Below are 13,687 nucleotides of genomic sequence, written 5' to 3' on the forward strand. Positions count from 1 at the left end.
CAACCGCCTCGTTATCACTAGCAGTCGAGATGGCAGGCATCTTATCCGCATGGCTGAAACGGATCGTGCAGCCACATCTCGATCGCCGAGTCAAGAGATGGGGACGTTTGCAAGACAACATCCTTCTGCACGAACAGTTCGACGACGTTTGCAGCAGCATGGACTATCAGCTCGGAGACCATGTTTGCGGTTACCCTTGACGCTGCATCACAGACAGGAGCGCCTGCGATGGTGTACTCAACGACGAATCTCGGTGCACGAATGGCAAAAGTCATTTTTTTCGGATGAATCCAGGTTCTGTTTACAGCATCATGGTGGTCGCATCCGAGTTTGGCGACATCGCGGTGGTACTGCAGCCCTGTTCTGTATCGTTCAGTCGCTCTGCCAATCCGTACGTGAGTGCACTGACCGGTAGGTTTACCGCAACGGAGCCTCCGTGCAGTTCCGTAAGCCGTTTGGTGGCGAAGCGGTCTGGGCTCCTGAGGAACTGAGGTGGGCCTGTACTGTGTTGGCATCTCTCCTCCGCCAGCCAATCAGAAACAAGTGACCACAGCTGCAGGCATGCTCAACCAATGACTGCGCAGCCAACACTTCGGAGCTCAGTGCATACAGCCCCCCCCCCCCCCCCCTCTCTCCCATCCGAAGCGATCAACCGATACCACTACTAGAAACGTTTTCCCCTTTATTGTTTTCAGGAGTGTTTACACTGAATAGTGTTGATCATGTAAGCTTTCTGTGGAAACGGCGGAAGAAAATGAGAAGTTTAGTACATTCGTATCCCAGTGCCACAGAAACAGCCACTGACTTCCTGTTGTTTATGTGTGCTATGTTTGAAACAAAACCAGCAACCAGGCTGCAGTAAGACACGCTATTATTGACCAGTTTCGACCATTATGTCTGGCGTTCCTCAGAGTAACAACCTCTGTTAAAAATTGTAATCACTAGGCCCCAGCTAAGAGCCGTAATTCGTAACCAACATGTAACGTCAAGCGCTTGCGTTCAATTGCTTCAAAAACTACTACCAGCGCAGGCAGCTAGTACCAGATTAGAGCATACAAACCTGTTTTCTTCCGTTTTAGAACTTTTTAGATAATTAAAGCAATGTTTTAACTTTTCATGAACACAACGTTGCTCTTGGGAATTTCAAAGGGGTTCATCTCATCACTCGGATTACGTTGAGAAATCGCAAGGTGCCACATTTTCTCGAAGGACTTGTCCACGTTCGCCGCTCTTGGGTTCTTCTTCACTTTACCATGTGCTCCATGTCCACTTCCATGATTCTGGGCTGCGATGCATAAACATGTATACAATTTCCTGACCTCTCGGAACGTATGTTTCCATGGGCGTGTAACAACGTTTATGATCTCACTTTATACTCCGATACGTCTTTGTGATTCTTCAATAAAACTTAATTACTAGATCCAAAACTAAAAATCACTCAATATTTCTAAAGTAACAAATTATCTCTGCAATCAAAGCACACCGAACTGAACGAACGCTTTACGACACCTCACCAACTCCCACAAGGGGATTCCACGACGTTTGGAATGCGAATTTACTGTCAACTTCGTACACTCGTAGTAATCCACGAGGACAATAAAATGTGTTAACAGTAGCGTGTACTTCTCAAGCATTACTGAGAAAATCGCAAAATTATTTCGGTAGTCAAATACATATCTGTACGTGGCCATTTTAACCATAAAGCGGCTGCAACCGAGTGTTGCCGGCACGGTAGCTCAGCGTGTTCGGTCAGAGCCTTAGCTTTCCTTTGTAATAAAAGAACTGGGGGAACGGATGAACGAAAAGACTGAACGGGTGTCATCGGACGTCTGCCCTGAACAAATTCAGCGAACAATATAGACCAAAATGCTTTTTTTTTTTTAAAAAAAAAGTGGTTGGCGTTCAAGCCGCTAGATCGCTGGATCGAGTTCCGTTCGTCAGTTTTTTTTATTTTCTGCACAGTCATTTTCTTTAGTATTTATATTACAATTGACATACTGGGAAAACTACGTGTAATCGGATGGACTTTTATTAAAGAAGACCCTATTAAAATACATTCGATACTACATTACCAATTATCAGCGTCAATTTTTTAGGAAATACTGCGTTATGCATGGTTTGCTTCCAAACTATCGTCTGAAACAGAGGTTTTTGAAAATGTTAACGAGGTTTGTTTTTCCACGGAAAACGTCAAAAGACCTTGCGTATGCGGAAACATAGCACTTATTCAATGCAGCTGATGCCGTTTAACTTTGTTTTCCAAATTTTACGAAAAATACCATCCTGCAACTTGTACTCTTAAAGTCGAAAGCGACTATTACTTGTACATCTTTCAAAAGCCGTCTGTGCTGGTCAAATCTTGGAGGTAACAAGTCGTTTCGGGCTCTTTCTAGGTGTAAGGGATTTCTCAAATCACGGACAAGCATTCATTTTCAGCATCACTTTATGCGTTTGGCCGTTTACTTGTCGATAGTTAGTATTACATTATTTGCGATAATAAAAATTAGTACACTGCCAAATAACATTGTAAATTTAATAACAGTTCATCCGGTTACACGTATTTTCCCCAGTATATCAATTGTAATATAAATAATGAAGAAAATGACTGAGTTGAAAAAAAAAAAAAAAACTGACGAAGGGAACTCGATCCAGCGGCTTGAACGCCTACTACCTTTAAAAAAAAATTGTTCTATATTATTCATTGAATCTGTTCAGGGCTTACATCCGATGATATCTGTGCAGTTTGTTCGATGGTCAGATCGCTCAGCTCTTTTATTAGAAAGAAAAAGGTAACGCTCTGACCGAACACGCTGAGCTACCGTGACGCCACCACTCGGCTCTAGCCGCTTCATGGTTAAAATGACCACGCACAGATATATATTTGACGACCGAAATTATCTTGCGATTTTCTCAGTAACGCTTGAGAAGTATGCGCTACTGCTTACACATTTTGTTGTCCTCATGTAGTTCTACGAGTGCACGAAGTTTACGGTAAATCCGCGTTCCAAACGTCGTGGCCTCCTCTTGTCAGTATAGGAAACAGTCAGGAGGGAGACCAATCGTTAACAGCCCTCAGTAGTGTACAGAACAGCAACTTCGATTACAGAGTTAGAAATAGCGTCACTACCGAGGCTAACCTATGGAACCGAGCGGTATGAACAATACAGAAGAGGGCTAGGCGTGTAACTGGCCATAAGCTGCCATTCGATCGACTGCGAGTAGTGTCTGGCTGGCAGACGTGCCGTCAGAACCTCGCGATGTGCGAGGGAGACTCCACCGAGTGTCATGCGTTGTATCTAGCGTGTCTGCCAGCAGAGCTGCCGTGGCCTCCCAGTGCAGTTGGGCTCTTACCTGCGAGGTTGTTTGTGTTACACGAGGCGATGGTACTGAACTGCAACACTCCAGGAGGTGTACATCAGAAAGCACCCATGAGGATACACGTCGATGTACACTCCTGGAAATGGAAAAAAGAACACATTGACACCGGTGTGTCAGACCCACCATACTTGCTCCGGACACTGCGGGAGGGCTGTACAAGCAATGATCACACGCACGGCACAGCGGACACACCAGGAACCGCGGTGTTGCGCAGCATTTGTGCACCGCCGCCGTCAGTGTCAGCCAGTTTGCCGTGGGATACGGAGCTCCATCGCAGTCTTTAACACTGGTAGCATGCCGCGACAGCGTAGACGTGAACCGTATGTGCAGTTGACGGACTTTGAGCGAGGGTGTATAGTGGGCATGCGGGAGGCCGGGTGGACGTACCGCCGAATTGCTCAACACGTGGGGCGTGAGGTCTCCACAGTACATCGATGTTGTCGCCAGTGGTCGGCGGAAGGTGCACGTGCCCGTCGACCTGGGACCGGACCGCAGCGACGCACGGATGCACGCCAAGACCGTAGGATCCTACGCAGTGCCGTAGGGGACCGCACCGCCACTTCCCAGCAAATTAGGGACACTGTTGCTCCTGGAGTATCGGCGAGGACCATTCGCAACCGTCTCCATGAAGCTGGGCTACGGTCCCGCACACCGTTAGGCCGTCTTCCGCTCACGCCCCAACATCGTGCAGCCCGCCTCCAGTGGTGTCGCGACAGGCGTGAATGGAGGGACGAATGGAGACCTGTCGTCTTCAGCGATGAGAGTCGCTTCTGCCTTGGTGCCAATGATGGTCGTATGCGTGTTTGGCGCCGTGCAGGTGAGCGCCACAATCAGGACTGCATACGACCGAGGCACACAGGGCCAACACCCGGCATCATGGTGTGGGGAGCGATCTCCTACACTGGCCGTACACCACTAGTGATCGTCGAGGGGACACTGAATAGTGCACGGTACATCCAAACCGTCATCGAACCCATCGTTCTACCATTCCTAGACCGGCAAGGGAACTTGCTGTTCCAACAGGACAATGCACGTCCGCATGTATCCCGTGCCACCCAACGTGCTCTAGAAGGTGTAAGTCAACTACCCTGGCCAGCAAGATCTCCGGATCTGTCCCCCATTGAGCATGTCTGGGACTGGATGAAGCGTCGTCTCACGCGGTCTGCACGTCCAGCACGAACGCTGGTCCAACTGAGGCGCCAGGTGGAAATGGCATGGCAAGCCGTTCCACAGGACTACATCCAGCATCTCTACGATCGTCTCCATGGGAGAATAGCAGCCTGCATTGCTGCGAAAGGTGGATATACACTGTACTAGTGCCGACATTGTGCATGCTCTGTTGCCTGTGTCTATGTGCCTGTGGTTCTGTCAGTGTGATCATGTGATGTATCTGACCCCAGGAATGTGTCAATAAAGTTTCCCCTCCCTGGGACAATGAATTCACGGTGTTCTTATTTCAATTTCCAGGAGTGTATTTGCAAGTGGATAGCTGCCACCACTCTGCGCAGAGGAATGTGGTGCTAAAAACACTGGTGCACAGCGCGCCCACCATCTCTGATGCTGAGAGTCTGCCCCAAGAGCTGGAACACCTCAAATCTGTATTCCGGATAAATGGGTACTCGGAATGGCAAATCAGACGCACTCTCCGCCCCACTTCTACAGTACAGCTTGTGGAGACGGAACAAGTCACGCAGAATGACATAGACACTGCCTATATACCGTATACTGGCGCACTATCGGGGAAAATAGGACGAATATTGAGGAAACACCGAATAGGAACTGTCTTTTGCCCACCAAATCAAACGCGAGCATTATTGGGAAATATCAAAGACGAGCTCGGTTTGCGGAAGGCCGCGATATACCAGATTCTGTGTCAGTGTGGGAAGATTTATACTGGACAGACAGTGCACACCATCGAAGATCGTTGACGAGAACAACAGAGGCACACTCGACTTGGGTACCCCAACAAGTCGGCGGTCGCAGATCACTGTTTGTCCGAAAATCACGAAATGGACTACCAACATACCAGGGTCTTGGCACAGACATCTAAATACTGGGATAGCGTCGTTAGAGAAGCTATCGAAATTCGTACCAGGGACGCACTCATCAACCGAGATTGTGGCTACAACCTCGGCATGGGAACCAGCATTGAGTCTAATTAAAAAGACGCTCAGCAAAGGAAACGAAAGGGCGAGTAGGGCGGACGAGGCAATTACACCGACGCCACCACAGACGCCGACGCCAGCGTCTCACCGACCGCTGACGCGCGGTCGCAGACTGCGGAGAGAACGGCTCGCGAGGGGAGGGGATTTAAGACGGCCGCCCGCCCTCAGGAGCTCAGTTCGTCAGCGCACCTGACGATGGTTACATGTCTGATCGCCGAAATATTGTACCGATTTGACACTATGGACCGGCAATACACCTGTGGACTGTTGGAGCAAAAAATACGCCGGGAGAAACTGAAGAATCACAATAAAAAGGGAGGTAATTTTGAGGGGGTTCCCCTCCTAACTTAACTAAGCGATTAATATTTTACAGTCTTTGTCAAACACTCAAATGGTACGTAGGGTTCCATTTGTCTACCTCATGCCTTCTGTGCGGGCTCTGTGGCATCTTAAACTGTCTCTAGTGCTGCATGGCATCTCTAGTACAGCATGCATGAAAGGCTTGAGGGAGATCCAACTTGCTCAAGCTTTTGTGGAAATAAGAATTTAAATAATAGCGCCGTCTGATGCAATAAAAGCTGCAGACCTTATCTTGTCACAGCCTGTGGTATCACACATCGATACACTGTACTGGTGTGATAAAATTGGCAAGACAGCGATCTCGCGAGCTCTGGCAGACCCAATGGTGCGCGCCCGCTGAGCCATGCCTCGAATGCCTCAACCACGAACGCCCTCTGCCGCCGTGATGTGGGACGGCCGGTGCCAACCACACAGCCAGAGCCACTTCGCTAAGTGACGTTACGCAGACGCCGCCTAGTCGTGTCTACGATATAATTTTCGTGCTCTACTTTAGAGAGCCTCATTCTTATTAACACTGAGAGATCCGCTGTAGTCTGGAACCAGGCGACCGCTACGGTTGCAAGTTCGAATCCTGCCTCGGGCAAGGATGTGTGTAATGTCCTTAGGTTAGTTAGGTTTAAGTAGTTCTAAGTTCTAGGGGACTGATGACCTCAGATGTTGAGTCCCATAGTGCTCAGAACCATTTTTGAACTGAGAGGTGCACTTTGTTTCTTGCTCCAATATTTGTAACGAGTCTTCGTACACTTAGAGAAATACACTACTAGCCATTAAAATTGCTACACCACGAAGATGACGTGATAACCGACAGGAAGAAGATGCTGTGATATGCAAATGATTAGCTTTTCTCAGCATTCACACAAGGTTGGCGCCGATGGCGACACCTACAACGTGCTGATATGAGGAAAGTTCCCAACCGATTTCTCATACACAAACAGCAGTTGACCGGCATTGCCTGGTGAAACGTTGTTGTGATGCCTCGTGTAAGAAGGAGAAATGCGTACCATCACGTTTCCGACTTTGATAAAGGTGAGATTGTAGCCTATCGCGATTGCGGCTTATCGTATCGCTACATTGCTGCTCGCGTTGGTCGAGATCCAATGACTGTTAGAAGAATGTGGAATCGGAGGGTACAGGAGGGTAATACGGAACGCCGTGCTGGATCCCAACGGCCTCGTTATCACTAGCAGTCGAGATGGCAGGCATCTTATCCGCATGGCTGAAACGGATCGTGCAGCCACATCTCGATCGCCGAGTCAAGAGATGGGGACGTTTGCAAGACAACAACCTTCTGCACGAACAGTTCGACAACGTTTGCAGCAGCATGGACTATCAGCTCGGAGACCATGTTTGCGGTTACCCTTGACGCTGCATCACAGACAGGAGCGCCTGCGATGGTGTACTCAACGACGAACCTCGGTGCACGAATGGCAAAAGTCATTTTTTTCGGATGAATCCAGGTTCTGTTTACAGCATCATGGTGGTCGCATCCGAGTTTGGCGACATCGCGGTGAACGCTCATTGGAAGCGTGTATTCGTCATCGCCATACGGGCGTATCACCCGGCGTGATGGTATGGGCTGCCATTGGTTACACGTCTCGGTCACCTCTGGTTTGCATTGACGGCACTTTGAACAGTGGACGTTACATTTCAAATATGTTACGACCCGTGGCTCTACCCTTCATTCGATCCCTGCGAAACCCTACATTTCAGCAGGATAATGCACGACCGCATGTTGCAGGTCCAGTACGGGCCTTTCTGGATGCAGAAAATGTTTGACTGCTGCCCTTGCCAGCACATTCTCCAGATCTCTCACCAACTGAAAACGTCTGGTCAATGGTGACCGAGCAACTGACTCGTCACAATACGTCAGTCACTACTCTTGATGAACTGTGGTATCATGTTGAAGCTGCATGGGCAGCTGTACCTGTACACGCCATCCAAGCTCTGTTTGACTCCATACCCAGGCGTATCTAGGCCGTTATTATGGCCAGAGGTGGTTGTTCTGGGTACTGATTTCTCAGGATGTATGCACCCGAATTGCGTGAAATTGTAATCACATGTGAGTTCTAGTATAATATATTTGTCCAATGGATACCCGTTTATCATCTGCATTTCTTCTTGGTGTAACAATTTTAATGGCCAGTAGTGTATCTGGTGGCATAGGTTCTGACTTTTGAACTACAAAGTAAACGGATTGAGGCTCGATCGCCGTGTGCTTTGGTTGACTTCTGCCTTTCTTCCAGAAAGCTTCATGTACAAATAGCATTTATTCGTAACCCAACACGCTTTTGTACCTGCACCGATTCAAGGTATGGGCGAGATTCGTCATTCTTCGTCGATAGTTAACATCTACGAAATTAAAACTTATGGAAGTGTATCTACGCTGACGGAAAAAAATTACAACATCAAGATGGAGTTGTGCGGCGTGAACGAGAGTCGGTAGCCATGTTTCTACATCTGAGCGGCGATGTCTATTCAGATTTCGCACCAGACGCGTAAAGAGCGGCGCTTGTAGGGCTACCATGAGGACTGAAACGAGATTTATTTTAAATACAGTGACAGTCTAGAACGTTAGTTGTCTATGAGATTGGACGTGACCAGTTGATGTTAGTCAAGAATGTCTTTTTAAGATGGACGAGACGCTCTTATCAGCACCTCCCAGAATTTGGTCGAGGACATGTGATAGAACCACGAGAAGCTGGATGTCCCTTCTGCGATGTTGCAGAAAGATTTGGTAGGAATGTAGCCACTGTACATGATTGCTGGCAGCGATTGTGACGCGGTTGTGCGCTAGAAATCCGGGCTGCGGACAGCCAGTATACCCACGTGCAGTAACGAAATGGAAGACCATCAAAATGGTTCAAATGGCTCTGAGCACTATGGGACTTAACTGTTGAGGGCATCAGTCCCCTAGAACTCAGAAGTACTTAAACCTAACTAACCTAAGGACATCACACACATCCATGCCCGAGGTAGGATTCGAACCTGAGACCGTAGCGGTCGCGCGGTTCCAGACTGTAGCGCCTAGAACCACTCGGCCACAACGGCGGGCTGGAAGACCATCGCGTTCGGCGGATGGCTCTGGCGCATCTAACTCCATCTGCAGCAGTAATTAGTACAGCAGTCGGCACCACAGTGACACAACGAACTGTTACTTCAAGGAAAATTTCCAGCCAGACACCCAGCAGCCTGCATTCCACTGACCCCAAATTCACTGCCATTTGCGTCCTCAGCTGTTCCAGGCGAGAGCTCATAGGAGGGCAGGGTGGAGTCTGTTGTGTTTTCTGAAGAAAGTTGGTTCTGCCTCATTGCCAGTGATGGCCTTGTGTTGGTTAGGAGGAGGACACTAGAGAGCCAGCAATCAACCAGTCTTTGAGTTGGACACACTGGGCCTACACCTGCAGTTATGGTTCGGGGTGTGATTTCGTATGAGAGCATTAGCACTCTCATTGTTATCCCACGCACCCCGACTGCAAATTGTGCGTCAACCTGATAAAAAAAAAATGAAATGGAAATGAGCGTATGGCATCGTTGGCCGGGAGGAAGTTCGACCGCCAAGTGCAAGTCTTATTTCATTAGACGCCACACTGGGAGACTTGCGCGCCGGTGAGGGGGATGAAATGATGAGGACTACACCCAGTCCCCGAGCGGAGAAAATCTCCAACCCGGCCGGGAATCGAACCCGGGCCCGCTTGCATGGGAGGCGAGCACGTTACCATCCAGCTAAGCAGGCGGACGTCAACCTGATGATTCGAGCTGTTGTGCTGTTAATCGTGAACTGCATTCCAGGGGGTGTTTTTGAACAGGATAACGCTCGACCACATGTCACTGTTATAACCCAGAATGCTCTACATGGTGTCAACATGTTGCCATAGCCTGCTTGATTTCCAGATCTCTCTCCAATCGAGCACAAATAGGACACTAGTGGATGACAAGCGTCATCTACAAAGATTTTTAAGCATCCCTGCATTGACTGTGAGAGGAAAAGTCACTCTCTCACTTATTCTTATATTCAAAGCTATTCTTTAATGCTGTAATTACATCTCAGATATCATTTTTTCTGAGACGACAGGGAGTTATCAACATGAGCAGGCGGTGGTGGGGTCACGTACAGTGTTAATGCATGCAGGATCTTTATGGAATCTCTCCTTCGAATAGTACTTTCTGGAGTTGAGAACAAGCAGGCTGTTTGGTTATTTAACAGTAAATCTTGTAGTGGACATTCGGGTTTTGGAAGCCACGTACAACTGCTAGGGAAAGGAATATCTCAAAATACTTACCAGGGAAAGAGCGCTGGTCCCAAGAATTTCTTGAACCAGTGTGTAGATAATGATTTTAGCCGAAGAGTTGAAAACCAGCCTACCTGGATCTACCTGTTAGGCGTTTCTGACCATGGCAGGGACAGGAGCGCAGGAGAGAAAGTAGGCCCCCGGACGAGGCGTTTCAAAAGTGTTGTAAATGCCTATTGTGGATAGAGCTGGCATCCATCAAAACCCACTAGTTTCCATGTTCGCCTTGCGCCGGACGCTATAGACGGCGCCCTCTGGTGGTTGTGTCCCTCTTCCAGCCCAGTTGTTTGGGAAGCTTAGGACTTTTAGAAGAACTTTAGGACGGCTCTGAAATGGTCTACGTTGGGACACAAAAGCACTTTTCTTACTTTAGCCAAAGGCCCTTGTCTGAAATGCTGTAACGGTGGTTCCATCAAGATAATGATCTCTGTGACGAATGTGTTGTTCACTAAAAACTCTCAAGACACGCTGCCTAAAGTGGCTTGGAAAACACAATTTGGGAGCGTGACGTCTTTTCCTCCCCGCGCGGTAAATTACGAGTCAGGTATTGGCTGCTTCTCCAGCAAGGAAAAGAATATTATTATCTTTTGTCAGGATTGGCTGGAAGGTAGATCAGACGAGCTAGAGGGGAGACATGGCGCTCGTGGGGTCTTGTGATTGGGACGAAACCCATGTGGGGGCAGTTTCGTTGGTGGACTTTTCGAGTTTACCGAGCTTTCATGGAAAGATGACGAATGGAGAAAATAGTCTTCTGCTTCAGAGTCTGAAGAGGAAGTTCTGGTCTTGACACTTATTATGAGTGGGTTCCCTTGGGACACTTGTCCTGAGTGTGACTTAGCACAGGCATTGGTCTTGACTGAGGAGTCTGTGGTGAAGTCTTAGCTGTACCGACAGTTTGGGCCTCAATCATCTTGGACATTTCGATGTGCTGAGGATAATCCCATTCGTATCAGGTCTGCCACCTCGAAGTTTGATCTTGTTGTGCATGTTGCTGTAAGAGGGAGCCAAATTGGTACACGGTATGACCGGCAAACAGAAGTGTCACATGATGGAATCTGCCAAGGTTTTGGCGCTCCGTTAGAGACTAATTGCGATCCATCTGACAGATCGCCTGGCCGTAACTATGCAGATTTCGTACCCACGGTAACGAATTGCAGGCGCTGCACATCGCTACTGTGCCACGATCGTCAGCTGAGACAGCGCTGAGAAAGGGGTACAGCATCGCTGCTCCGGCTCGCTGGGGCAAACCGAATCACAGTTCGGCCACTTGTTCTCTGCTGCACCAACGTAGTGCAACATCTGTGTAGAATAAACCCATCAAAGTCTATTCAGTGTTACATAATTTCAGATTGCATTATCCATGTTTTGAGCCAGGGTAAACAGATTACACTGCTAAATCCTAGCCGTTGCCAACCAGTGGAGTCCTAATTATTTGTTGCTTCTATTTGTGTTGCCAACTTTTCATGATTTATTTGTCACCTCAGTTAACTTGTATTGTTTGTCCTACTTATGATTAATAAACTCTTGCCATTTGTATAAAACATTACGACCATCTTGGTATATACTAATCACCCATCACTAATTGAGTACAATAATGACAGGGCCACCATTTTATTAATTTTTCTCAGCATTCAATTTTTATTTAAGATTCTGATAAAAGTGATACCCTCCAATGCAGGCTAGCAAGATTTAATTTAGCAGACGCATAGCCTGGTAGACAAGTGGAAGACTTACCAGTTAAAACGATTGCTGTCGGGGCTTAAACCCATAGTCTCCTGTAGCCTTTCAGATCAAACCGCAAGACCAGGTAGTCTTGCAACCAACCAAGTGCAACAAGCAACAGGCATGGAACACCATCCCACAAACTGACATCTTGCACCTGTACACCACAATACAAGTACGTTTGCTTGCTTGCATTCAATATTCTATCGGTTACAACCGATATTAACGTACCAGCATTTCACATCTGCAATGACTTATCTCTTGCTTTCGTTAACATGGGATCGTGCTATGTTAATAACTTAAATATGCTGCCTAGACAAATGTATTTTGCGATTTTTTTACGTCAGTGTGTCTGTCATTTACTTTCGGTTCTGATGGAACAGCTGAAAGACTTAAAACTGTAATTTTACAACCACAATCGACGGTATTAGCTACTTTCAAGACATTAATTTCTTTTCACAGAGACGTTGAGGAAACACCCACCGGCTGGTCTTGTTGACCGGAAAAGTGTACAGGACGTTAATCTTCCCGATGGTGGGCCTGTTATTGAGAAAGGAACGCCTGTGTTCATCCCGATATACGCCCTCCACCACGACCCCGAGTACTACCCAGAACCACAACGCTTCGACCCCGAGAGGTTCTCAGAAGAGCAGAAAGCGGCGAGACACCCATATGTGTACATGCCATTTGGTGAAGGTCCTCGTAACTGTATAGGTAAGTCTTCATACGGAGAACACTGCTTGCTCAATGTAAAGAATTTATGATAAACTGATTGCACCCTGTATGATGTTACACTTTCGTTTCGTTATTAACATCTTGATTCGAATCTAAAAAAAGATCTAGCTTTTTTCCTGGCGACAGTATGATGCCCATTTCGATTATCGTTTTGGTAGCTAAACGGGTTTCATTTCGGTTACTATTATCATTTTATAACTGCACCACTGCACTTCAGGTTTCTTTATGTTTGAAACCTAATTTCACAAGTATTTTAACTCCCGGTTCTAGGTAAGGGAAGCCAATATGAGACTCATGTGATTGGACTAATATCTGTTTTACAGGAATGAGACTGGGTCTTTTACAGTCAAAGATTGGCCTGGCATATATGATGTCCAAATATGAAGTACACCGATGTGAAGAGACTTCGGTACCTCTTCAGTACAGCCCCTGGGCCTTGGTTCTGGAGTCTGTTACTGGTATAAAGTTGAAGCTGACACAGAGGAATTAATCAAAGCTACCTTAGTGTCTGTGTATTTTTTTTTATGTATACCATTTTGTAAATCTTTACGTCTGCTATCGGAAAGGATTTGGTGGCAATAAAACATGTCAATAACAGTACAAATTCTGGTATTTTTAAAGATTAATGTTTCCTTTCTAGCAAAATTCTTCAACTTTTCCTGTTCAGCAACATTACCCTCAGAGGAACACTTTCGGCCTTGCAGATCGGAAAATGTTAATGTGTTATCAGTAAGCTGCAGGAATCTATGGTATCGTCGCAGAATTAGTCTCAGTTATTAAAGGTAACAATATCCACATAGTACTAGGAACAGAAATTTGGCAGAAACCGGAGATGAAAAGCAGCGAAAAAATAAATTGAGATTGTAGTACAAAAGGGGCAATCCGGTAGTGGCGACGTTTTTACTATCGTAAAGAACCCTATCCGCTTTTATCACAGTCCACCATTCACTTCCATTCAGCGCTGTGCTCAAAACGTACATTTTCACAAATTTCTTCATCAAATTAAAGCCAATGTTTGATACTAACAGACTTTTCTTG

General features: G+C 47.0%; 1 protein-coding gene across 1 annotated transcript in view; it reads left to right on the forward strand.

Moving 5' to 3' along the window:
* Positions 1 to 13,139, forward strand: part of LOC124616530 (cytochrome P450 6k1-like) — a 62,503-nt gene extending 49,364 nt beyond the window's left edge. The window contains exons 6-7 of the mRNA XM_047144846.1: positions 12,377 to 12,628; positions 12,973 to 13,139. Coding sequence (XP_047000802.1) covers positions 12,377 to 12,628; positions 12,973 to 13,139 — 419 coding nt within the window. The remainder of the gene's footprint in view (positions 1 to 12,376; positions 12,629 to 12,972) is intronic.
* Positions 13,140 to 13,687: the final 548 nt, after the last annotated feature.

Source organism: Schistocerca americana, chromosome 5, assembly GCF_021461395.2.
Source record: "Schistocerca americana isolate TAMUIC-IGC-003095 chromosome 5, iqSchAmer2.1, whole genome shotgun sequence".
NCBI lineage: Eukaryota > Metazoa > Arthropoda > Insecta > Orthoptera > Acrididae > Schistocerca > Schistocerca americana.